A 27845-nucleotide genomic window follows, 5' to 3' on the forward strand; every position below is an offset into this window, starting at 1 on the left:
TATTTATAGTATATGTAGTATATAGTGTATCTTTTTGTGTAGATTTTTTTAGTGGTTGCTTTAGATATTATACATGCATAACTTATTTTTTATTTTTATTGTTAGTATATCTTTGCCATAGATACTAATTAATTCCTCTTGGAGAATGAATCCATATCTATCTATCTATCTATCTATCTATATATTGCAACTTCCATTATTTTTTCTTCCCTCTCTAACATTCCCTCTCCAACTTTCATCCCCTTCCCATCTCCACAAGGTCTGTCTTCCTGTTTCCTGCTATCCTTTGTTTTATTCTTTATTTTTATTTGGGATTTTTCATGTAAAGGAAACCATTAGATATTTATCCTTCTGTGTCAGTTTGTTTCACTTAGCATTATAGTATCAAGAAGTATTCATTTTCCTACAGATGACTCAAATTTATCATTTATGGCTGAGTAGTATTCCATTGTATATATGTATTACATTTTCTTTATCCAGTCATCTGTTGATAAGCATATAGTCTGCTTTTATAATTTAGCTATTATGAATTGTGCTGCTATAAGCATGGGTATACATGTATCACTGTAATATGATGACTTTAACTCTTTTGGGAGGATACCCAGAAAAGATGAGCTGGGTTATTGAAATTTCTATTTTTAGTTTCCTAAGGAATCTCTGTATTGATTACCACCAACAATGTAAAAGTGTTCTTTTTTCCCTAAAACTTTGTCAGCATTTGTTGTTTTTGAGTCCTGGATGATAGTTATTGCTATTGGCATAAGAGAATCTCAGTGTTGTTTCGATTTGCATTTCTCTGATAGCCAAAGATGCGGAAAGTTTTTCATGCACTTTTGATGTTTGTACTTTTTTTGAGAAGTGTCTATCCATTTCAATTGCTTATATCTCTGTCTGAGGAGTACTGGCAAAAATGTTTTTCCATTCTGTAGGTTATTTCTTCATTCTGTTGTTTTGACTTACTGTGCATAAACTTTTAAATGTAATAAAATCCCTTGTGTTGATTCTTTGTATTATTCTCATGCAATTGAGTGTCAGAAAATTCTTCCTTAAGCCTTTGTCCTTCAAGTTTTATCTAGTTTGTTTTCTAGCAGATTCAGTTACTCTGTTTTGATATCTAAACCTCTTAAAATATTTTGATTTGATTTTAGTGCAGGGTGAGAAATGTGAGTCCAGGTTTGTTCCTCTGCATATAGATAACTAGTTTTCCCAGCACCATTTGTTAAAAAGGCTATCTTTTCTCCACCTATGTTTTTTGGCCCCAAAAAACAGATGACTGAAGGTACATGAAGTTGTTCCTTGTATGTGCAGTTCTATTCCAGTGTCAACATATTTATTTTTGTACCAACACTATGCTGTTTTTATTACTATAGCTTTGAAGTGTAATTGAAATCTGGGATCATAATGCCTTCCGCTTTGCTCTTTTTTCCTCTCAGGATTGCTTTAGCTATTTTAGTTCTTTTCTGGTTTCATATGAATTTTAGAATTGTTTTTCCAGTTCTGTAAAAAATTCTGTTAGTATTTTTAGTGAAATTTGTTTTAAGTCTGTATCATTTTTTTCTGAGTATCATTTTTGACAGTACAGCCATTTTGACAGTATAGGTTCTGCTTATCTATGAGCAGGGGCTGTCTTTCCATTTTCTGATGTCCTCTTTAATCTGTTTTTACAGTTTTCATTATATAGGTCTTTCACTTCCTTGGTTAGGTTAATTGCTAGGTAGTTAATTTTTTTGAAGCTATATACAATGGGATTATTTTCCTTATTTCTTTCTTGGTAGGTTCATTGTTGGTATACAGGAATGCTATTGATTTTTTGTGTGTTGATGTTGTATCCTGCTACTTTGCATTTAACTTACTCTAAGATTCTTCTGAGGCTGCTTCTTATTCTCTCTGGCAGGGCTCTTTATATTTTACCTGTGCTCCTGTGGACCTGACTAGCCTGAGGTTTTTGTTTTGTTTTATGATCAGTTATATCAGAGGCTTCTCAGTCATTTAGTCTTCTTTGACACTGTTCTGGTGCTAAGAGGGAAGAGTACCTTATTTTTGCTGGGGAAGGCACAGGGGTCTGTGGAAATAGGCCCCTCTCTGTGGAATTCAGTTGTTCAGAAGCCAATGAAAGGGACCTCACATGAACACCTGAACCCAGCTGCTTTTGGTAGGCAGTGAAATGGATCCAGCATAGGTGCCAAGCCTTCTGTAGCCTTTGGAAGACAGACAGCAGGCAGGATACCATCTGGATGCAGAGGTTGGTAGCATTTTGGAGAGCAGTCGGAAAGTATCCATTCTGGCATAGCTCCAGTGTCTCTTCTCTACTTCCTGATCCCACCAGTCACAACTCCTGTTGGCTCTTGAGATTCATTGTCCCATGGATCGTCCAGAGCCTGGTTCTAGTCACTGTATATTTAGACTGTGCCTTTGTTCCTTCTGTCCCTCAGCCTCACTCAGAGGGTAATCTACCACTGAGCATTTCCTTGGCCTGTTCCTTCCTTAGTGCTCTAATCTGAGGAGGCCATCTCCTATAAATATCTTCCCTCACCCAGCTGTCTCCCTATGGAAACAGAGATCAGACAAGTGGACGCTAAGCAGTAGCTACTAGACTAGGTGCGGAACACAGCCATCCTGCTGCTACTGCTTCACCATAGTAAGTTCTTTTTCCAAGATGGTACATCTGCTGATACTGGAGTTCATCTGTTGGGCTTCTTCTTCAAGTAGCCTTTCTGTGTTTGGAGTTTTTATCATGTAATTTCTATTGTTCTGTTTTGAAGTTCCCTAACTATTGCATTGCTTCTGTTCTATTTTTCTATTGAACCCATATGTTGAAGTTTTTATTTTTGTTGTATTCTGAAATTCTAAAATTTACATTTGATTCAATTTTGTATCTGTTGTTTCCTTGTTGAGACTGTTATTTTGATGAAACTAATTTTTCATTTGTTTATAATTGTTTATTGAGTATTGTTAGGTTGGCTACATTCCAATCCTTTTTAGATAATTCCAACATCCTTATCATCTTGGCATCCCTGTCTCTTGTCTTCTCATTTAGATTGAGGATATTTTGGTTATTGCTATGATGAGTGCTTTTTCAATTATAAATAATTCCTATGTAATGATTTGATTAATAATTTTGTACCCTAATAATGGTACCAAAGTGATACACATTGATTAAAAATTATAGTTTGAATTTTGATCTTTCCTTGGGCTAATGATACACAGTGTGATACTTTGATGTCAGTCACATTACCACAGGGTAAACAACTGATACTTAGTGTTGCCATGCTATGCTGTTTAGTAGGTTAGGAGTACCACATGCTTTATTTTATTTTATTTTATTTTATTTTATTTTATTTTATTTTATTTTATTTTATTTTATAGACAGGATTTCACCATGCAGTTCAGGCTGGCTTTGAACTTACTTTGTAGCCCAAACTGGCCTCAAACTCGCATCAATCCTCCTGCCTCAGCTTCCCAATCGCTGGGATTACAGAAACACACCACCACACGCAGCTTCACATGCATTTGCAATTTATTTTCAGTTTGTATTAGATTTATTGGTCTGTAACCTTATATAAACTGGAGTGTATTCTGGAAATTTTTATTTTTATGTTGTAAGGCTCTGGATCTTACTTAAATCTCCTGTTTTAATCAGCTTCCTCTGACTTATGCTGGAGGAAGAAAAATGGGAAATTGTTGCTCATTTATTGTCAAGTAGAGATAGAAGTCTAGGTACCTGACTCACCCTGTGTTGTCATCTATAACAGAAGGGTGTAGGGGTTCCTCATTATTGGAAAATGGGAGTTCAGGCTCTTTGTTAGCCCTCACTTGGACTGTATTGGCTGAAATGGGGAGGGATGTTTCATCATTGTTCCCCATGTGGCCTCCTCTGACACCATGACTTGGACGCCTGGTTACCCTTGTAAGGTAGGCAAGTCTGGCTTTCCACTCATTCAGCTTTTTTTGTCACTGTCTTGGCACTAAGAGGAAAGAGTGCCTTGTTTTTGCTGGGAGGCTAGATTCCCATGCTCTGCTAGTCTTCAGTGGAACCATGGGAAAAGGAGCTCCCTCACCTTGTATCATCTGTCAATCTCCAGCTTCTCTTTTCTATTTTATATATATAATTAGAAGCCAGAACACTGGAAACTCCAGAGAGTACTGGCTTCTGACTTAACAGAATTTATCGTTGATTTCTCAACTTTACAGATAAATTTTTTACACATATATTTTAAAGTTTTCTTTATTAATGCTGAAAGTATGGTTTTATGCATGGTTTTCTTTGTGCTTCTTGCTGAACTTTTGATTTGGGGGAATAATGTGTGTGAAGATTCATATCTTAGTAGTTGCTGCAACATCCCCTTGCAATATTTTTTTAACTTCTAAAACCCCCACAAATATCCATTGTTGTTCACAGTGTTCTTACCCACTCCTGTTTTCACTTCCCTCTCCATGTTTTTCTGTGATCTGTCACTGTAATTTTTTTCAGGTTCTCTCTTGTCTTTATGATTCCTGTTAATGTGGAAAAATTCTAATATAAATGTGTAATCAATACCCAGATGTTCTGGGGAACATTATAGACACTGGTTTTACTTTAAATTCAGCATCACATGGGCACTTAGAATTGTCCTGGACTTTTACTTTGCTTCTTTAATACATTTATAAGATTCTTCATCATCACACTCTTGAAATTGGTCTTACTTTCTTTTTTTTTTTTTTTTTTAATTTTTATTTAAGGAGAAAAGAAAAGAAAGAAAAAAAACAGTGAAGGGGTACAAGTTATACAGATTTACAGAAGAAAAAAATGCGCAGTAGGAAATCACTAGTTAATGGATTACATATTGCCATCTTAGAAATAATTGTTCAAGTCACAAAATTAAAGCTTGTAAAGTGGACATTCCAACAATGATACTGCAAACAGTTCTGTTCAATGATCCAATAAAACTCTGTGATATCATTTTCTATCTTATACATTTAAATATACATGCAGTTATATAGTTTAGAGCACTTTCTTTTCCTCTCTTTTGTACAGTGACTATTACACATTTTGGGTTTCATTGCTCCCACGGATCTTACTGCTTTTTTGGAAGAGAGTAAAACCAAATGTGACATAACAGAACAGAATCGGTCAAGTCAAAACGGTGGATATAATAGATAATATAAAAACATAATACAAGGTGATCAACAATGGTTACCATAGTGCCTCCTGCTATTTCTAATAGAATTGCCTATATCGTTAGTTGTAATACAATTGAACAAAACCGTAAAGAATAAAACCGACAAAACCAAAACATTGGAGATATTGTAGGTCTTCAAAAGTAGATAAAAGTCAACGAGAATGGGCGTTATAATGAATCTCATTATCTTCTCAGCTGATGCCTAAACTTTCGAACCTGATACTATCCAGCAAAACAGAATAGAGGAACCTCAGTCAAAAACAAGATGGTGAGAGTAATACAGGGCTTCAAATCGAGATAATAGAAAGTCAAAGTGGGTTACTATATTATATCCTGCTATATTTTTCCCTTTAATTAAATGGATAAAAATAAAAAAGTAAATAATGGAGTGGAGATTGAGAAAAAAGAGGGCATAACAGCGAAACAGGGCAGATCAAAACATAACCATTTAAGCAGAATAGTGTTTCACCACCAGATATTTCCGACCCAAAAATAGTTACCATATTGACTCCCTCCCTGAAGTCCTTGAGTACAACTTCATATACTGTAGCATTAAGTATATCAAAACAATGTAAAACCATTTAAGAGAATGACAGCATTATAGAGTATTTAGAATCGACTAACAGAAAATGAACAATGGTCTCTGTATAATCTCCTTGTCTTTAAAAGGTTTTTGCTTATACTATCATACATAACAAAATCCAATAAGATACAACCTGTTTAGACCATTGGAGACAGAAGAACAAAAGCTAGTTGAGACTTCAAAACAAGATGGTACTAAATCAGCATTACCTATTAAGATGTCATTTTCTCCAAAATAGCTGTTCCTATCATCCAATCTTCTCTGTCTCATTTCTGTTGAGCTCTTTTTCTGTCAGTAGCTGTCAGTTTGTCTTCTTCATTTTGTTCTCTGCTCCATTCGTTGTGGTCTCCCTGCCACTATTTCTGGGTTCTTTGTATTTTTCTTTTTTTAGAATATCCTGCAATACTTTCTGTAGGGTTGAATTGGTGGTTGCAAATTCCCCCAGTTCCTCTTTATCCTGGAAGCACCTCGTTTTTCCATCAATTTCCAGGGACAGTTGTGCAGGATATCTCAATCTTGGCTGGAGATTATTATCTTTCAAAGCTTGAATTATTCCCCCCATGCTCTTCGTGATTTGATGGTTTGTCAAGAGAAATCTGCTGTAATTCTGATGGGTGTTCCCTTGTAAGTGATCTGTTTCTTGTCTCTTACAGCTTTTAATATTCTGTTCTTGTATTGAATTTCTGGAATTTTTATTATTATATGCCTGGGTGTTTCTCTGTTAGGGTTGTAGGTAGCTGGGGTCCTGTATGCCTCATACATCTGAGTATCTTTACCTTTTGCTAAATTAGGAAAATTCTCCTGGATTATTTCTGTGAGTAGCTTTTGTAGTTCACTTGTTTGTGTCCCTACTTCTTCTTTTATGTTCTTAATCTTTAAGTTATGGCTCCTCTTATCATCTTCTTGTCTTTGTATTATTGCTGTTTGTTTCTTTGTTGTTTTTAAGAAGTTTTTCATTTCATTCTCCCATATTTCAAGTCTGCCCTCCAGTTCAGATAGTCTGTCCTTAGTTTCTTTCAAGCTGTTATGCCAGTCTTGGATAGACTTCTTAATTTCTTGATAGTCCCTTTGAACCTGCTTCACATACTCAATGCTTTCTCTGTTTTCTCCATCAAGCAATTCTCCCCTCTTTTTCTGTTCTTCCATTCCACCATCTGTTTTTTCCTGGGTGGTGCTTAGCATTTCTCTAACTATTCTGCATACTTCTAGCTTCAGGTCATTGATAACTTCATTCCTGAATTGGTCTATGAGGCTCTCTATATGGCGCTTAATGTATATTGGTGCGGTGTCCACTATTGCCTGTTTCTCAGGACTGGGGGCCGAGGAGCCTTTTTTGTTGCTTCCCTTCCCCATATTTTCTGTTCCTTATAAAATGCAAGCTTACATAGGAGGCCCGGCTTCCCTGCCTGTCAGCCGCAGCCTGATCAAATTGCGCTGGCTAGTTGTTCCCGCCCACCGCTGCGCACCAGGGAGTTGCGGAGGAGGCAGCCTACGCGGGAGTCAGTCGCTCCTCCGGGCCACCGTCAGGCTCTGGGATCTGGGTTAGGCCAGCCTAGGGAGTCCGCCAGCAGCGTCACTCAGGCCAGGCACTTTTCACCAATCCCGTCCGAGAGGGGAATGTGTGGCTGGAGTTGCCACCGCGCCCTGCTCTTACAGGACTGCCTGAGCCCAGAAAGACCTCCGCTGGAGTCAAACTGTGGTAGGGGGTCAGTTTCTCACTCACCTCGCCACCAGTCAGTTTTCGTGTACGCCTCCTTGTCCGTCCTGTTTTCGACTCTGTTCGCAGACTCCCGTTCCCAGAGCTCGGCGCGTCTCTCCTTGCCGAGCCGCTGTGGAGGCAGCCAGCCGCCGGGCGGCGGGAAACCCAAATCGCGGTTTCCAATGGCGCGGGGTCGAGCCTCCACACCGAGTCTTTTCTGTTTCTATTTTAGCGCCAGGACTGTATTCTAAGTTGGTTTCTCTCAGCCCAGTTCGTTCCTGAGTCAGCAGAGCATATCTCTACTGGTTCGTGTCTCCTTAGTCCGCATCATTCCTGGCCTCTGAGCCGAGCCTTTCAGAGAGCCTTCGGTAGTTGCTGTTGTCTGTCCGCCATGTTCTCCCGGAGTCCGAAATTATTTTTCCATGTTCAAGTCTCCTCACACTTGGTTGCTATCAGCTCTGGCTGACCTCGAAACCACCCAGCGGCTTCTCATGCCATTCACTCCTCGTTACTTAACCAAAATGGTAGCATATTGTACACATTCCTGTAGACTTTACTATTGTAAACCCAAAAATCGAGTTCAGTCATCCGAGTATTGTAATCCTCTTTTTAGTCTTCCTCTCAATCCAAAAGGTTATATTTGTAATCCCATTGAGACGTTATTGGAATTCTAGCTGGTCAATTCCAATCTACCACCACCAACGCAACTGACGGCGAGAGTAAAGACACCAAGACATATTCCAAGTTAAGGGCAGCAAACCCAAGTCCATCTCCTGTGAGGACATGTGGACAAAGGCCGGTCTTACTTTCTTGAATTTAAATATACGAACCAGGGCTGGGGATTTAGCTTAGCAGCATAAGCGCCTGCCTTGCAAGCGCACAGTTGTGAGTTTGATCCCTGGTACCAAAAATAAATGAATGAACCAATATTTTCATGTGCCTTTTTGACCTTGTGTTATATTACAGAAAATACCCCTTCTCTTCTTGAGAGTAAATTCTTCCATATGAGCTCTAGATTTCATCCAGTTCCCCTACAAGGGCATTGCTCTTTGAGTTATGCCTTCTTTCTCCTGTTCCATTAGCTTTGCTCCCTCCCTAAATGGTTCTCACTAATTTATGAACATGTTCCAGTATCTACTACAATACACTAAAAGGTTTGTCTCCCCAGACTTCATCTCTTCTTACCACATCCTGCCCCCAGATCTTCCACCCCCATTTTTCTACTCTCCTTTGAAGGCAGACTTCTCAAAGAAAAATTGTCTAATACATACAGGGTGTGGGTGTTGGGTGTATTACTGTATCTCTGATCACCAAGGAGCTTAGAAGTGTCACTCCATTACAGTGAATATACTTGGCACCTGTGACTTGGTTTTAAATACTGTTCTCCAGTCAGTACTGACCAGTAGATATTTCCATGATGAAGAAAATGTTTTATATCTTCATTGTACAGTGTAATGCATGCTAGCTACATGTGACTGTTGAAAACATGAAATACAGCTAGTATGACTAAAAAACTGATTTTTTTTTTTTGCAATGGTACACTCTTGTAATCCCAGAACCTAAAGTGACTATGGCAGAGGAACCCCAAGTTTGAGTCCTGCCTTTGCAACTGAGCAAGACCTTGTCCCAAAAATCAAAAGAACTGGGGATGTAGCTTTGGTAAAATGCCCCATGCTCAATCCCTCATACTGCCAAAAAGCAAAAACTTAAAAAATTCCAGATTTTAAAATTTTGCTTAATTGACTTAAATATAAATAGCAATGTATTGTCAGTGACTGCATTATTAATGTAGCTCCCACGAAAAAATCAGTAGTTTTTTTTCTGCTTTTTAAAAAAATTTTACTTAAAGACTAAACAAAACAGAAAATGGGTAGAAATAATACATACTTTCAAAGAAAAAAATACACAGTAAGAAATCACTAGTTGATGATTACAGATTGTCCTTTTACAAATAGTTATTGAAGATACTAAAGTAGAGCATATAAAGTAGTGATTCAAACAGTGAGCCTGCAATCAGTTCTGTTCAATTATCCATCAAAAACTTAGAAATATGGTTATCAATCCTATACACTTAAACATACATGCATTATCCATATCTTCAATTATGTTAAGAATGAACAAACCCAAGCAGTCTAATATCACTCTGAACAAAGAATAGTACTGTTGCTGGGTTTCACATTATGACACTCCAGGATCAGCACTGGGTTAGTGTCTCTTTTTCTTCAAAGTATCTGTTCATTTCATCATGTGTCATAAGATCAGTTCTCATAAACTGTTTATAGATTCAACACATGCATGAGTCTTAACATGTATTTCTATCTTTTCTATAGTAGAGGGAGAAACAAAACTAAGCAAGACAAAACATGTTCCTATAAACACATGAAACGAAAAAGACATATAAGGTTGTTTTACAAGGAGTCCTACCATTGTTCCTGTGTTGTCTCTTGTTATCTTCAATGGAATTGGCTATATCATCAGACATAGTATTATTGACTATATCAGTACATAACAGTATTAATAAAAACACAACTTTGTAAATAGTATAAAACTTCAAAAACAGGCAGTTATCAAACCAGGATGTGTATCGTAGAGTCTTGTCATCTTCAGTGTAGTTGCCTGTACTCTCAGACTTGATACTATCAATCATATCAGTTTTGAATAAAATCTGTCAATACCAAACAGCAATCAAACAAGATTTAACTAAGATCAGTCATGATAAAACAGTGTAAGTGATACAGGGCTCTAGATTAAGATAATATGAAATTAAAAATGATTACTGTGCTATATCCTGATGTTTAATGGAATAGCTGTCTATGCCCTCAAATCTAATGCAAGTAGACAATTGGGACAGAATAAAATCTGAGCAGAGTGGTGCAAGTAATGTGGGTTTTAAATCCTGATACTCTATTAACAATATCTTCTGCCATCTTTTTTAAGACTTTCACTTCCCCAGGGTACACTGTGCATTTTTGGGTCTGACCAAGACCCTTGGTTTTAAATGGGCAGTGGGGGCAACCTGCTATTTACCTAAGTGTTTCTGAACCTTCTCTCTCCTGGACTTGATCTCTAATTGTGTTCCTTTACCTATTAAAGCCTGTCTTTCCAACCTACCCACAAATACTGGTCTAGTTGCCTCTATTTCTCTCTGGTTCTTTGTCACATAGAGCATTGTTTTCTCATATTTGATTTTTAGTCCATGTACTCTTTTTCACGTTAATTATATTTCCTATAAATAGCATCTCCGTGGACCCTGTCTCCTGATCTGCTCCACATGTGGTTCTTTTTTTAATTTAGCATATCAAGGCCATGTATATTAGAGATTATAACCAATGTTCTCTGCCTCATTTCTTTTTTTTTTTAATTTTTATTTTGAAAGTTATACAACAGAACAAGTCAGAATAAAGCCAACTAAGATGGTACAGTGAAATTGGTACAGAACTTCACAGCAGGTTACCAGGATAACAGTAATAGTTATCACAGTATATTTTGTTATCTTTATAATAGTTGTTCTTTCAATCCCGTATATCAAAATGAGATGAAATATAGAACACTATAGAACTTATCAAAACAGAATATTGAATAGAGCAGTACCATTAATCAGAAAAGAGCAAAACAGTAATAAAAATATTTGCCTTCAAAGAAATGGTAGAAGGAAGTCCCCCTTATTTGCTATGGTCAACCTCCCAGGAGATGCTCAGATTTCTGGTTCCCACTTGCTAATGGGCGGGGAGGGGGAGGAGAAGGAGGATAGGGGAAGTGGGATATTTGACTCTAGGCCATATAGCAGTAGGTTGACTATTGCTAAGCAGGGAAGCAGAATGGTCATTTGTTTTCACAGCGTCCTCAGTTCCAACGTGGCGTGAATTTCAGGAGACACTGCTAGTTCTCCCCCTGGAAGGGCTGCAGTCTGCCACCCTGCCTCCGCTTACCAGGGAGGGGAGGTGCTGGCCTGGCTTCCCAGAGTCCTAAGTTCCAACATGGCGTGGATCTCAGGAGACACTGCTAGTTCTCCCCCTGGAAGGGCTGCAGTCTCCGCCTCATTTCTGTTATGCTCTTTTTTTGCCATCAGTTGTCTGCTTATCTTCTTCATTCTGTTTTCTGCTCCATTCATTGAGGCATCTCTGCCACTGTTCCTGGAATCCTAGTACTTTTCTCTCTCTCGAGAATGCCCTGCAGTATTCTCTGAAGAGTTGGATTGGTGGTTGCGAATTTCCCAAGTTCCTCTTTGTCCTGGAAGCATCTTGTTTCTCCATTAATTTCTAGAGACCGTTTAGCAGGGTATATCAATCTGGGTTGGAGTTTATTTTCTTTCAGGGCTTGGAGTATTTCGCTCCAAGCTCTTCTTGACTTGATGGTTTGTGTTGAGAAGACTGCCGTTATTCTGATGGGCCTTCCTTTATAGGTTATCTGTTTCTTGTCTCTTAACAGCTTTTAATATTCTGTTCTTATATTCAATTTCTGAGATCTTGATTATTATATGCCTGGGTGTAGCTCTGTTTTGGTTGTAGGTGGCTGGAGTTCTGTATGCCTCATACATCAGAATATTGTTACCTTTTCCTATGTTTGGGAAGTTTTCCTTAATTATTTCTGTGAATAGCCTTTGTAGTTCCTTTGTTTGTACCCCAGCTTCTTCTTTCACATTCTTTATTCTCAAGTTGTAGATCCTTTTGTCATCTTCTAGCCTTTGTATTGTTTCTGCTTGTTTCCTTGTTACTTTTAAAAAGTTTTTCCTTTCACAATCCCACATTGCAAAACTGTCCCCCAGTTTAAATAATCTATCCTTAGTTTCTTTCAAGCAGATTTTCCATAGTTTGTAATTTCCTGGTAGTCTCTTTGAATCTGCTTCATGTATTCTATATTTTGTTTATATTCTTCATCAAATGGTTCTCTCCTTTGTTTCAGTTCCTCCCTTCTTCGGTCTGTGTCTTCTTGAGGGGTGCTTAGCGTCTCTTTTATTAATCTTCTTATGTCTTGCTTTACTTGGCTAAATATTTCACTTTTGAACTCATCTATGAGGTCCTGAACATATCTCTTTATGTCCACTGGTGCCGTGTCTGATATTGCATGTTCACTGTTCTCATTCTCCTTTGTATTTTCCTGTCCTGGGTCAGTGTTCTCAGGGTTGGGACCTGGGGAATTTTATTGTTGCTTCCTCTTCCCATCTTTTTCATTTCTTCCAGGAGGCCCCACTTTCTTTCTTTGTTGGTTACAATTCTTCTGAAGCACCACTGAGTGTGCTAAGTGAGTTGCAGACAGGGGTAGCTTATGCTGGCCGCTTCCCTTCGGATCAGTCAAGCTGCTGAGGCCTGCACTGTATTACCATGTGCCGCCTCCCTCTGGGTCAGTAAAACTTCTGAGGCTTCACTGCGTTAGTGTGGTTAAGTGCGTGCTGCCGCATAGGGAATTAATTTCGGATAACCTATTAGGTCTCAGCCAGGCCATGTGACCCAGGCCTAGCTCACTCCACCAATCCCGTTCGGGAAGGGAACAACTGACTGAAGTCACTGCTGCTCTTTGTACTTGCCAGTCCTGCCCGGTCCCAGAATGTCATCCGCTGGAGCCTCCCTTTCTGTGGAATGGCTCCACTCCTGTCACTTGTCACAGGTCAATGCAGGCTCCCTGCCAACTCAGCTGTCCATTCCACTGGCCAACCCCTGACTTCAATGTGACTGTGCCTCCAGTGAGTCAAAGCAGCAGGACCTCTGACAGCGTGGCAAGTCGCGCACTGCAGCAGGAACACCGAACCTTTAGCTATTCCAATAATAGCACTGGGACTGTAGGTTTGGTTGGTTGTTTTCACCTTAATTTTTTCTTGGGACAAGAGAATTCATCTCCCTCTGTTTGGGGCTCCCCATGCTGTGTTATATTAAATTCTAAGTTGACTATCTCAGGGAGCCTCTGTAGCCAGCTGTTATCTCTCTGCCATCTTTGCTCCTGTATCAAAAATCTGTAGTTTTTAGCAGTGACTGATTTCAGAGTTGGGGTAGGGAAAATATGAGTGTGGAATGGTTTGTGGAGTCACAAATGAAGTGGTCAAATAATAATAGTATGTAGAAGAAATACTAAAGTCTGAAGAATCTCCAAATGACCAACTCTGGGACAATTTAAGCTTCAAAAATAAATAATGATAGTAATGATTAAAATCTGCAGGGGAAAATAAATATGCATGAGCTAGTACTGATACAAATAATTAAACACATAGGAAAGAAAAGATTGCTTTCCTTAAAGTAGAATTCTGTTTTATGAATGGATGAGGAATGATGGAAATTAAAAATTAGTATTGGCAAACTCCACAATTAATAATTGGGTACAGGTAGAAAAATGGATACCACATGTTTTCACTTATATGTAGAAGCCAAAACATTTATCACAGAAAAGTAGGAAGTAGACTAGTGGTTATGAGAGCCTAGGGGAGGTGTTAGGAAGGTATAGGTAGAAGGAAGATGGTTAATGACTACAGAAGTATAGGATGTAGTTGAGTAGGAAAAATAACATCTGATGTTATATACCATAGTAGGATATCAACTGATACTGATTAATTGAATTTTTCAACATAAATAGTAGAAATTGAATGTTCCAACTTAAATCATCATATATATCTGAGGTGATAGATTTATGATTAACATGATCTAATTACTATACATTATATACATGTATTGAACTGTTATATTGTACTCATAAATTTCACAATTATTATTTGTTGATTAAAAATTAAAGTGTTTTGGCTAGGTGTGGTGGCACATGCCTGTGATCCCAGCACTTGGGAGGCTAAAGCAGAGGGATTGCTACAAGTTGAAGGCTAGCTGACACTACCTAGTAAGTTCAGACCCACCTGGACTACATCATGAGACCCTGTCTCAAAATGTACATTAAAGAAGAATTGGTTATAGGGATAAAGCATTTGTGGGTACTAAATGAGTATAAGTATGATGACAAATAGCATACTCGAATAATCTAAAAGAATCTCCCTGAGTTACCAAAGTTATTATCACCAATGAGATATGCAGTACCTTTTGATATAATGCATTGAGGAGGATATCAAGATTCATAATCCAAATCTAACCATGAGCAGACATCAGGGATGGTGGCACACACCTATAATACCTGTGTTCTGAGAGGCTGAAATAGGAGGGCTTACAAATTTGAGCCCAACCTAGACAATTTAGTGACTTATGTGAGATAGCTCAAAATAAAAACTAATTAAAAAGGAATGGAGGTGTAGATTATTGTGAAGGTCCAATACTGGCAAGATAATAAGACCAAAAGGAAAACTAAGGAACTGTCTCAGGATGAGGAGTCTAACTAAAAACTGACAACTAAATGCGGGGTCCCATATTACATCCTGGGCCAGAGAAAGATACTGGTGGAATTTGAGTTAAGTCTATAGTTTAAGATTAGTTAATAGTATTCACATCGTATCAATGTTAAATGTCCTGATTTTAGTAATTTCACTGTGGTTACTTGAGATGTAACTATACCGAAACTATTATTTTCTTTTTTAGCTTTTTTACTTAAAGTCTGCAATTGTTTTGAAATGAAAAGTTTTTTAAAATTGCCAATAAGTGCATTCAACTCAAGAGCGTCTTCTGAGTTTTAGGCTTACATGTCCACTTCAGTATCTCACATTGCAAACTTAAAATATTTTAACTAAGGTTTTGACTCTTGTGTCTGTCCAGCTCTTTTGACAGTATTGGCAAATGTTTGATTCCAGCCAAATTGGTTTTCATATCAGACTTTGTATTTTTTTATTCTTGACCTTTCAGTTTTTAATGTTTTCTGTCTCTTATGGAATATGTAAAATATAGTTACCAATTGTTTTCTTTGTCATTTCTAGGTCTGTTTTGATTGGTTTTTGTTTTCATTGTGGGTCATATTTTCTTGATTCTTTGCATTTCTGGTTACATGGCAGACCATGTGAAGTTGCTGAATATTTTATATTTTATATTGTTGATTATACCTGAGTTTTGTTTAGGTTTCAGTTAAGTCACTTGGAGACAGTTTGATCTGTTTATAGTTTGCATTTAAGACAGATGAGAGTAACCTATATTTTAGGGCTTGTATTTTTTGCAATACCACGTTAGCACCCATGAATTACTGTGTCTTTTACTGTGAGTGGTGGGATCTTTTGCTTACTATGTGCGGGCTGTGCAAATTGTTCCTTCCACTCTTTTCAAATGGGCCTTTTCCTAGCCTCATGTAGTTTCCTCACACATACATGCTTATTAGCAGAAGACTCAGTGAGGATTTCTGTAACTCCCTTGAGGTTATTCTTTGTGCTGCTTTCTTTTCCAGTACTCTATCCTAAGAATTCAGTCACTTTGACCTGCCACAACTGTCTTCTCTTCTCAGGGAGACTGGCAATACACTGGGGTGGAAGGTTCACCATCTTCTGTATTTCCACCTGTATTTCTCACTGTCCATTGCTACTGATTTTGTCTATTTTTAAAGTTGTTTTAGATGGAGGATAAATCCCTGTTACTCCATCTCAGCTGGATATAGAGTTAAACATTTATCTTCTAATTTTTTAAAAATTCCAAGAAAAGATTCAGATTAATCTATATTATAAACATGTTGGACTAAATTTATATTCCATATACTTGCTAAATAGTGTTAATGTAAATGTTTACATGTCACCTGTAAAAATATTATTTTAGGGCACCAAGGTTATTTTCAGTGCCTGTTTTTTGTCCATTCATGTTTATGATGTGAAATTGCTTGACTTACAAATTAAAAGAGCAATGCTATCCTAATAATTAGGAAAATAATGTTTCAGAATATATGTAGCAAATAATTCATGTCTATATGAGATAAATTTGATATTGTAAAGAGAAATGCAGAATGCTGGAGTTCAGTGACAGTTAATAAAGGCATGGTGGCAGACGCCTGCATTTCCAGCACATGGGAGGTTGAAACAGGAGGATCTCTCTGAGGTCAAAGCCAGCTTTGGTTAGATAAGCAAGTTCAAAGCCAGACTGCACTACATAGTAAGACCCTGTATCCAAAAAAAATATTGAACATTGACTAGCTTTTAATTAATATTACTACTTTATATCTTTATTACTTTCTCACATAATCTCTGTGCGTTATAAAAATGGATTTATAATATTCTCAGAGGTAATTGTGAGAATTAAGTGCATTTTGTAAAGTGCATAGTAAACTACAAATACTTTATAAAGTAATCAGATATTTTCAGATTTAGCCTGAGAAGTGTAAATTTTAAATAGTTCCGTACACTGGAACAAATTTGACTGTACCTGTAAAAAAAAAAACAGAATTGTTATCTTGGCCTGAGTTTCTTTGATTAGTGTTAGAAATTCTTGAATTTGAGATTTGATACCCAATTTAACAGAAACAAGTCATCATTATTTCTCTGTTTATTTAGCAGTATACCTTTTGCTCTTAAACTACATATGTGATCTAAGGTTATCAAGAATAATAAAGATGTTGCTCAACAGCTTTCATCTTTAGAATACATTTCAGCAATATGCATGAGTTTCTGTTAAGTATTAGGAAATGAAGACTCTTAGCTATTAAGCTAAGTAACTCAAGAAATAGTAAGAAAATTTGAGGAACAAATCATTAAGTCACATTCTGTGTTCCATGTAAATAACAAAAACTACAATCCAAGGAATAGATTAGATTACCTTGTGGGTTTTTTTTTTTTTATCATTTAAAACATTTTTTACAGAATGGTGCAGTAACTCTTACTGCGAATCAGAATAAAAAGCTATAGAATTATGTGAGGCTTGCTGTATATTTATGAATCAGAGTTTAAGTGAGAACCACAATTATTTCCTTGTATGTCATTCATGCATTAGCAGAGGATATGATACCACAGAGCTGGCTTGGCTTGTAGTTTCTCATTTAAGGTTGCACCATTTTCTTTTCCTTTTTAGAAGCCACAACAGTTTTGATGTATTATCAAACCACAAAATGTACCTTGTTGAGTATTTAGCAGGAGGAAATGTGTTAGTATTATTTGTTAGTCTCAGTACTTGTGGCATTTCTATTAGTCTTATTTTTAAAATATAGCATAAATGTATACATAAGCATTTTCGGAGTTGGTGGTATATACACAGTCATTGTAGAAAAAACAATTTTGAGCCTTTTGAATACATTAATTTATGCTTAAAGAATGTTTTAGGGTTTATAGTGTTGCTCAGGATGTATACGTACATGAGGCCCTGAATTTAATCCCTAGCAGCACATACCTGGAGGATGTTTATATTGTTTAATATAACTCTGACATTTTAAATCTCTTTTATTTTACTTTAGCATCAAGGCATGCCATGGATTACCTCTCATAAATGGACAAAGCTGTGATCCTTATGCAACAGTTTCTCTAGTGGGTCCTTCCAGGTAATGTTTATTGAATTGTTCCTAGCTTTTGAAGCTTAAAGTTGGATTTAAGAATTGGAAAATTAAGGTATTTCTTTGTTTATTTGTTTGTTTGTTTATTTTGTGGTACTGGGGATTGAACTCACTGCTTGACAGGAAGGTGCTTTACACTGCTGAGCTAAATTCCCAGCCTGAAAAATTAAGGTTCTTAAAGCAAAAACTAAGTAGCTGTGGTAGTAAATAATGAATGCTTTGAAAGAAGAATTTTTAGTGAGCTCTCTTATGCACATATAAATAAACAAGTCCTGTTTTTATAAAAATTGAATGCCAAACTCTTTAGGATAGAGAAAAACTTCATTTCCTCAACATTTTAAACATAATGTATTCAAAAGGCTCAAAATTGTTTTTTCTACAATGACTGTGTATATACCACCAACCCCCAAAATATATATGTATACATTATACTATAGTTTCAAAATAAGACTAACAGAAATGCCATAACAAGTACCAAGACTACCAGTTTTATACCATTAAAATGTACTTTTATTTTTAAAGTACATTTTTTATTTTTAAAGTACATTTATTTTTAATTTCACCTTCTCCATTCACCAGCATTCCTGCTTTTAAATGTCCTAAACTTTGAACTAGTGAAATCCTCTTTTAATAAATGCCAACTCACAATTATGAGGCATTTTCAGTATTGTTATCTGGAAAGCAGGTCAGGTCTAAAACTTGGCTTTTGTACTTATGAGATCTGTCAGTGAGCTCTGCAGAGAGAATTCCAACCTATAGACAAGCTGCTAAAGTAATAGAGCATGGTTAAAACCAATGTATCATTGATTTTAAAGGATTTATAAATTATGAAAAAATATAGCACTTTATGTATTTTATAACTTTTCGTTATGGCTTGTTTAAGAGACTGACTAGTCTTAAGATTTGTCTAGTTTATATTTTGAAGGTTTAGAATTGGTAAGCAAAAGCACGATTTCCTCTGAACATAGAAACATACACACACAGTCACATCTCTTCACCCATCCTTAAGAGCTCTACTTATTTTAAAACAAAACCACTAATAAGTCACTTCCAAAATGTGTTATGTATGTATATAAAGTACCTTGTACCATACCTTGATTAATATGGATACTGGGTCAAGAATATAGCTCAGTGGCACAGCAACTGCCTGGCAGGTGTGAGGTCATGAGTTTGAGTCCCAGTACCAGCAAAACAAAAACAAGTACTATGGGTACTCAAAAAATAGTATGCTATTATTATCAATAGTTTTAAATTTAAAAGCAAATACTCAATTATATAACATTAAATATCTTAGGTTTATTTTTGTGTTTTAAAAGTGTCCAAAGTAGAGCTTTTTATGTTTAATGATCTGTATGTGACAGATTCTTTGTTTAGTAATATGCTGTTAGAAACTAGCATATAAATTTGTTTTTGAAAGTCACTTTTGGTTTTGCTGTTGTACTACAGTTTAAGTTGTTCATATGGGGGTGGCTGGATAAAGCCACAGGACTGTACATCTACCTGTAAATTCCTCTGTGTATATAATTATTTCCAAACAAAAAGGTGGTTTTTTTGTTTGTTTGTTTTCTTTATAAAGTCACCATTGTAGCTAAAGCCCAAGCAGGCAACTGGAGTTAAGTTTCTCAGATGATTTTTGGATATTTCTCACCATAGAAAAAGGCACTGTAAATCTCATTGTTTTCCTTCTCACCATTTGTTCTGAGTTGCCTATATAATACAGGGTGTTTTAAAACCCTTATGAGAGCTACTGTAATCAGAGAAAATAATAAAAATCTTGTCATATACAGGATATTCATTCATTTGAATTTGTGGGAACACTTTTTTTTTTTCCTCAAGTAATATTTAAAATTATAGTCTTCCCGGGGTCATCTTAACATTTAAACAGAGATCAGGCTCCCTGGTTGGAAATAGCATGTTTTATAATTGTGTACTATTAAGTTCTACAAGGTAAAACTCTACCACATTGGAACAGGAATGACCAGAAGAAGACAAAAGTAAAGAAGAAAACAAGCAATCCTCAGTTTAATGAAATCTTTTACTTTGAGGTAATTTCTTGTTTTATATAAATGTTGACATTGACTATTCAGTATTAAATTTTAATTGATTAGGTTTTTCAAATCATGGACATGGTAATCATTTTAACAACTAATGCAGCTAGGGATTTCTATCCAGACAGCAGTAGAACCTTGATGTAATGCACATAAAATGGATAAATGTAGAGCTTTTGTTGATCTAGGAGTGGAAAAGACTAGGGTCGCAAACACCCACTCCCACTATTCACTGTCATATGATCCCTCAAATTCTCCTTTCCCTATTCAGGCCCCCACCTGCCACATAGTGGCCACAGGACTCTTCTACAGCATACTGTTTTAAAACCCTTAATAAAATAAACATGATTAATATACTAAGAGTTGGTAGATCTGAAAAAGTCATACTTTGTGAAGTTTCAGTGTCTTACCTTGTGAGAAGGTACTATTATAAGGGAAAACAGTGGCATTCCAGGCCAGCTCAAAAGTTTTTTCTTATAATAATAATCCAAAGCATGGAAAAGTCTTTAAAAATATAAAATGTTATATAGTTAGAGCCTTATTATGTTCTTGTTAATCTGATTCACTCTGTGGACATGTATTTATTTTCATGGAGATCTTCATCTGCTTTGAAATTGTCTCCATTTCATTGCTTTGGAGTTCTTTGCAGTGTTTGTTAAGGAAATCTTTTTCATATTACTTGAAGACTAAAGGAAAAAAATTCAAAACCAGACTTTCTAAAAGACTCTATGTGGAACATTTTGCAGTCAATACTGGCATAAGAAAGGTTTGAAAAAGGAATTAACATTTTTGTGTTTTTTCTTCTTTTGTATGCATTTTTGCTGTAAAGTGGAAAGAGTACTAGGGGATCGTATCATGCCTGATTACTATACTTTAATAAAAGAGCACAGGCTAGAAAAAATACCAGAAGTGAAATTGGAAACTGTGTGGGTGGAAGCAGGGGAGGAAGAAAACAAAAGAAAATGTACTAATGTGAGACTTTTCCATTTTGTGGCAAAGGACTTGGTACAGATGTTCTACATTTGTTAACAACTAGTACCTCTAACCTGAAGAAAACAAAGAAGGCAAGGTAAAGGTCTACTGACCAGTTGCTGAGAATTTAGCTCAGCAGCATAAGTGCCTGCTTGCCAAGCATGAGGTTATGAGTTCAATCTCCAGTATTAAAAAAAAAAAAAAAGTAGGTAAAGGTCTACTGACCAAGAGCACTTACACTGCCATTTATCCATGTATCTTAAACCTCAACTGAGATAATATCTCAGTTGAGATGCTTTGAAGTTGTGCTTCATAGGGCCTTGAAGCAAGCAGATGGCTTTTTGAAAGTCAGATCCTGACCTGTTTGCAGTATTTAGTGGACTTTGTTGAATAGGTTGTGAAAATAGATGAGTTGCACTCTCTGTCCTCTAACTAAAGCAAAAGATAGGAAGCACACATATGTATACATATAACCAGGAATAAAGTACAGCAGACACTATTTGAGCTGACATGCAAAAAGACTGAAGATGTGACGAGAGACTGTATTTTCTTAACTGAGAGGAAAAATTATTAGAAGGAACATTTTGGACATAAAGACAGAAACACAAAATTATGTTCAAAGAAGAGCAAATGGTGGCTTAACTAGGTTTCTTTAAGGAAATAATGGGAAGTAAGTTTAGAAAGATAAGATAGGACCAGCTGATGAAAAACTGTACAGTGTCTGACTGAGGTACTTTAACGGTTGAATGTTTTTCGTCCTGGAATTGATAAGAAAGTAGTATTTTTGGAAAGAGTTAACCTAAATCTATGTGTTAGGTGGCTTAGGGAGAGACTACAAAGCTCAACAGACTGGTATAGTGTATTTGTAACAAAAGGACAGATCTGCTTAAAGAGAAAATACAGAAATAGAGAGGAAAAGGCAGATAAGAAAGACTGAAAAGGGAAAGAAAACAAAATAGCAATTGAAGAAAAGAGAGAGAAGTCAATTTTGTCCCCATGATTTTAAATCTGGAAAAATACAAAAATTAGGAGAATGATTAGTGGTTTAGTTTGGGGCATACCAAGCTTGAGATCTGTCGTGTAAAATGCTATAAGAGGCTCTTCATGACTAATACATAAGATGGAATGATGGTTGTAGATTAAGATGCAGGATTTATTTACAGAGAATCAGGAAGACTAAAGGAGTAGACATATACAATAAAGGAGAAAAGTGAAGTTCTGCCACTTACTAAGGATCTAACTTGGAGCATGTCACTCATTTCTACCCTTCAGCTTCCTCATTTTTAAGAAGAGGATAGTAAATCTAGCCATGCCTGCCTTAGAGCAATGTTCTGATGAACAAAAGAGATAATGGATGTGAAAGTAACTGTGTAAACTGTATAGGCCTGTGCAGCTCTGAGTTGTTTTTAGAGCAAAATAAAGGATCAAACCTTGGAGAATACTTATATTTACTGTTCTGGGGATAAACTTGAAGCATAAAGTATTTCAGGGGAAAAAATTGTGGATTGTATCTATCACTGTGTTAGAGAACAAGGCCAAGGACAGTGAAAGTAAACATTGATCATCAGATTAGGTGTTGCAGATAGAGATTTTAGGAGGATAATCTGTGAGGAAGCCAGATATAAAGAGTTACTGTCATGAGTGGGAGGTGAAGTACAGGCTGTGGGATGAATTAGTTTTTAGATATTTGTCTGAGAAAAGAAAGATACAGAAAGACCATAATTTAAGGGGAGAAGTTTCCTGACTTGAGTGACATGAACAAGTTAGTAAAGAAAACAATAATTAAAATAGACTGGATGCCTTCTTCATGCTTATTACATACTCTATATGGGTAGAGTATTCTTTAAAAAGAGGAGAATCATCTTATTCTCTTGTTGAGAAGTGAATTTAAAAAATCAAATAGGGAGGCCTGTGTAGGGTGAATATGTTCAGGTGGATAGTAGTGAGGAAGTTCTCACCAGTAGTCTTGATTTTTTTCATGAAAAATACAAGAAGGAAACATGAGTAGGATCGATATTTTATTTGAGAAATATGAGAAAGTCTTTAAACAATTTATAAACTTCATTGACTTAGGACATTTTTACTGTAACTAGCAGATAGCCCCCTAATGTTTGCTGTATGTTAAGTTGGTAGGAAATAAGAGTTTTTGTAGGGTTTTTTTCACCCTCAACCTCATTCTTAAATTCTGCTACTTCCATAGCATACTTTCCAAACTTCTGGGCAAAATATTACTTCAGCATTTTCCTCTGTAGCCATAATTTAATTTTTTTCGGGATTGGTCATTTTAAGTTCATGTTTTAGTGGGGAAAAAGATACTTTAAAAAACATTTTTTACTGAAATATTTTGTCTGTAGGTAACCAGATCCAGTAGTTACACCAAAAAATCCCAGTTCCAGGTAGAAGAGGAGGACATTGAAAAGCTAGAAATTAGGTATGTACGTTGGGGCTTTACAGATTGCATTTTCCTGTGCCAAGAGAAAATCTGATGTTTAACTAAGAAAAGTGAAATATCCTTTATAGAACCTTTTGTAGCAAGTTGAACATGCATCTAGTTTAAATAGAAATTTTTTTTATAATCTGATGTATTTGCAGAAATAAAGTATATTTTATAAGCAAAGATGACCTAATTTTCACTTTCAATGTATTTTTTATTTTTTCTTAATTTAATTCCTTAAATATCTGGATCATAGCATAATGAATGGAAAAACAATTTACATTTAAGCCAATTTAGAAATAATTGTTCTATTCTTCTTAACATATCTGCTGACTATCAGAAATTTCAGTGAGGTAAGAAGATAATTCATCAGGTGCATGTGTTTGAAGTTTGTGATATTTCCTAGGTCTTATTTAGAAAGGAAAGTTTTGCAAATGCATGTGTAGATGTGGTGTTGACAGTGTGTCATCTAAAGGATATATTAATCATGTGTTTGGAGTGATCAGGTAGTAAATATTTCTGAATCACCTGTTTTTATGGTTTGGTAATAAGAGAGAAACTATAGTCTTGTGTTGGTTTCTTTTCTCAGATTCAACAGAGTAATTCTGCTGTCCTTATTGCTATGGTTTAAAATAAAAGCCTAGACTTTTCAGACTAAGAAACCAAATGCTTTCTTTTGGACTGTTTAGAATTAATTTTGGGGGGAGGGGTACTAGGAATCAAACTCAGGACCTTGCGCTTGCCAGGCAGGCACTTGTGCCACTGAGCTACATCCTTGGCCCTAGAATTAATTTTATGTGTGTGTTTTAAAATAAAAGCCATTGTAATGTTTTGCTTCCCTCGTCTATCTATATATATATAGTGAAGTATGTGATAGTGCTAACATCTTTTACTTTAAAGCATGTAAAATTAATGCTATAATATAAAGATAGTAATTTCATCTGTATTCTCAAACATTGCTTGCATCAATAAAGCCAGTTTTCGATTTTTAGGATCGACTTGTGGAATAATGGAAACCTGGTTCAAGATGTTTTCCTGGGTGAGATTAAGGTTCCTGTGAATGTGTTAAGAAATGACTCCTCTCATCAAGCCTGGTAAAAAATAACATTCTAGTGAACTTTATAGATTAATCCTCTTTATACAATGTACATGCAAATAAATGCTAGTCAGAACATATTTTAAGTTTGCTACAGAATGAACCAACAATAACAATTAATTTGGTTATGAATTCATTATTATAGAAATAGAAATGCTTTGATAGGGGGCTGGGGATTTAGCTCAGTGGCATAAGCACCTGCCTTGCAAGCAGGCAGTCGTGAGTTCGATCCCTGGTACCGGTAAAAAGGAAAAAGACCAAAAAAAAAAAAAAAATGCTTTGATAACATTAAGACTTACACAACGGACATAAAATAACTGAATAGTCTAGATATATTTTTATTTGTGTATATTTATTTTTAAGAGAATAATACCAAACAAACTAAAACAGAATAAAGCCAATCAAAACAAAGCAGTGCAAGTGATACAGAATTTCAAAACAAGATAATAGGAAATCCACAATGGCTACCATAATGTCTCTTGTTTTCTTCAAAATAGCTGTCCATACCTTCACACATAATGAAATCAGATAGTAGAAAACAGACTAAAACCAATCAAAAGAATGAAAGCATTAGACTTCAAAGCTAGATAAAAGGAAATGAACAGTAGTTACTATAATGTCTCATTTTCTTCAAAACAGTTGTCCATACTATTACACATAATAAAATCAAATAAAACACAACAGAATAAAACCAATCAAAACAAAAGAATAAAAGCATCATAGGACTTCAAAACAAGATGATAGGAAATCAACAATGACTACCATAATGTCTCATTTTCTTCAAAATAGCTGTTCATACTATCATACATAATAAAATCAAACAAAACAGTAAAACCAATTAAAAGAATGAAAACATTATAGGACTTCAAAACAAGATACTAGGAAATCAACCATGACTACTATAATTCATCCCATTATGTTCAAAATAGCTGTTCATACTATCAGACACAGTAAAATCTAACAAAACAAGACAGAACAAAGCCAAACCTAACAAAATTGTGAAAACAATAAGAGGAGTTCAAGACAAGACAATAAGAAATTAACAGTGATTACCACCTTCCCCTCCTTGGTGATACCTATTTTTTTTAATCCCACTAACTCCTTCTGTTTTTTATGCTCTAGTGCACTCATATGAGTTCGAACCATTTTGCCCATGAACATGATCTCCAGTTGAATTCATTTACCTAAAAGAGCCTTGAAATTATACTTTATAGCTGGGTAGCTTTCCACTGTATAAAAATACTATATCCTTATTATCTATTCTGTGGTCAATGGGCAAGTTATCCTTGCTTTTTCTGGTCTCCTGTCACATGGAAAAGTTGTTTTCTCTCCTTTGATTTTCAGTTCATGAATTTTCTTTCAAGTTAAATGTGTTTCTTATATACAGCATATTGATGGATCATTTTTCTTGATGCTCTCTCTTGTGTTTCTTTTTATTGCTGAATTGAGGCCATCTACATTGATGGTTACAACCATCAATGTATGATTTGTCTCTGCCCTGCTATCCTCCTGCTGTTGGCCCTCCACTTTCCCCTTCATTCAATTGCCTGTCCTGTTTGGCGATCCTCCTCTGCTGCTGTTCCTAGAACCACGGTCCGCTTTCTCTCTCTCTAACATACCGTTTAGCACTCTCTGTAGGGTTGGTTTGGTGGTCATGAATTCCTTCAGTTGTTCTTTATCATGGAAGTATCTTATTTTTTCATCAATTTGGAAAGATGGTTTTTCAGGGTACATCAATCTTGGTTGGAAGTGGTTTTCTTTTAGGATTTGAAACACTTTGCTCCAAACTCTTCTTGACTTGATGGTTTGTGTTAATAAGTCTGCTATGATTCTGATTGATTTTCTTTTATAGATGATCTGTTTCTTTTCTCTGACAGCATTTAATATTCTATTCTTATGCTGAATTTTTTGGATCTTGATTATTATATGTCTGGGTGTAGGTTTATTTTAGTTATGGCTAGTTGGAATTCTGTATACAACTATTACTTCTGTAAATAGTCTCTTTATGTCATTTGTGTTGACTCCTGCTTTTTCATTGACACCTATCATTCTTAAATGATTTTTTTTTTTTGCTTTGTCTTGCAGCCATTGAATTATTATTTCCTGGTTCCTTGTTATTTTTAAGAGATATTTACTTTCATGATTGCTGACTACCATCCGGTCTTCAAGATCTGAAAGTCTTATCTTCAGTTTCTTTCAAACAATTTTGCCAGCTTTCAATGGAGTTTTTAATTTCCTGGCTATCTCTTTGAGTCTGTTTTATATATTCTAGTTCTTCTCTACATTTCATTCAAGTTATCCCACATTCTCCTATGCTCTTCTTTTTTTTCTATGTCTTCATTAGATATGCTCAGCAACCCTTTTATTATGTTCGTCATTTCTTCTTTTACCTCTGATATTACTTCTGATCTAGCTTCTTTCATTGCCTCATTACTTTTTTGTTTTTTTGAAGAAAGTAAAACCAAATATGACATACCAGGACAGAGTCAGTCAAATCAAAAGGATGGACATAATACATAACGTAAAAACAAAATACAAGGTGATCAACAATGGTTACCATAATGCCTCTTGTTATCTTAAAAAGAATTGCCTATATCATCAGTTATAATAAAATTGAACAAAACAGTAAAGAATAAAACCAAAACATTGGAGACATTAGAGGACTTCAAAAGAAGATAATAGTCAACCAGAATGGGCGTCACAATGAATCTTATTGTCTTCATAGTTGTTGCCTATACTTGCAAACTTGGTATTATCAAGCATAACAGAATAGAGGAAAATCAGTCAAAACAAGATGGTGAGAGCAATACAGAGTTTCAAATCAAGTTAATAGGAAATCAAAGTGGGTTACTATAATATATCCTGCTATTTTTTATTTATTTTTCCCTTAATTAAAAGGATAAAAATGAAAAAGTAGATAATAAAAAGGAGATTGAGATAAAAAAGAGGCATAACAACAGAACAGCGCAGGTCAAAACATAGCCATTTAAGCAAAATAGTGTTTCACCACAAGATAATCTCTACATAATGGTAGTTACCATAGTGTCTCTTCCCTTAAAATCTTGGGGTATAACTTCGTATACTGTAGCATCAAACATATCAAGACAATGTAAAACAGTTCAAGAGAATGACAGTATTACAGGGTATTTAGAATCAACTAACAGAAAATGAACAATGGTTTCTGTATAATCTCCTTGTCTATAGAAGTTTTTGTTTATATTATCACATATAATAAGATCCAATAAGATACAACACATTAAAACCAATGGAGACAGAAGAACAAAAGCTTGATGGGACTTCAAAACAAGAGGATATTAAATCAGCACTACGTATTATGATGTCTTGTTTTCTCCAAGATGGCTGTTTCTATCATCCAACCTTTTCTGCTTCATTTCTGTTGAGCTCTTTTTCTGTCATTAGTTGTCAGTTTGTCCTCTTCCTTTCGCTTTCTGCTCCATTCATTGTGGCCTCTCTGCCACTGTT

General features: G+C 35.8%; 1 protein-coding gene across 3 annotated transcripts in view; it reads left to right on the forward strand.

Annotated features, from left to right (window-relative positions):
• Rasa2 (RAS p21 protein activator 2) overlaps positions 1-27845 on the forward strand; it is a 140108-nt gene that overhangs the window by 61477 nt on the left and 50786 nt on the right. For all 3 annotated transcript variants that reach the window (XM_005006716.4, XM_003476522.5, XM_063249093.1), the window contains exons 6-9: positions 17717-17800; positions 19785-19857; positions 23187-23263; positions 24259-24360. In XM_005006716.4, coding sequence (XP_005006773.1) covers positions 17717-17800; positions 19785-19857; positions 23187-23263; positions 24259-24360 — 336 coding nt within the window. The remainder of the gene's footprint in view (positions 1-17716; positions 17801-19784; positions 19858-23186; positions 23264-24258; positions 24361-27845) is intronic.

The sequence above is a fragment of the Cavia porcellus genome, unplaced genomic scaffold, assembly GCF_034190915.1.
Source record: "Cavia porcellus strain 051 isolate PalLab524CR breed Dunkin Hartley unplaced genomic scaffold, mCavPor4.1 scaffold_5, whole genome shotgun sequence".
NCBI lineage: Eukaryota > Metazoa > Chordata > Mammalia > Rodentia > Caviidae > Cavia > Cavia porcellus.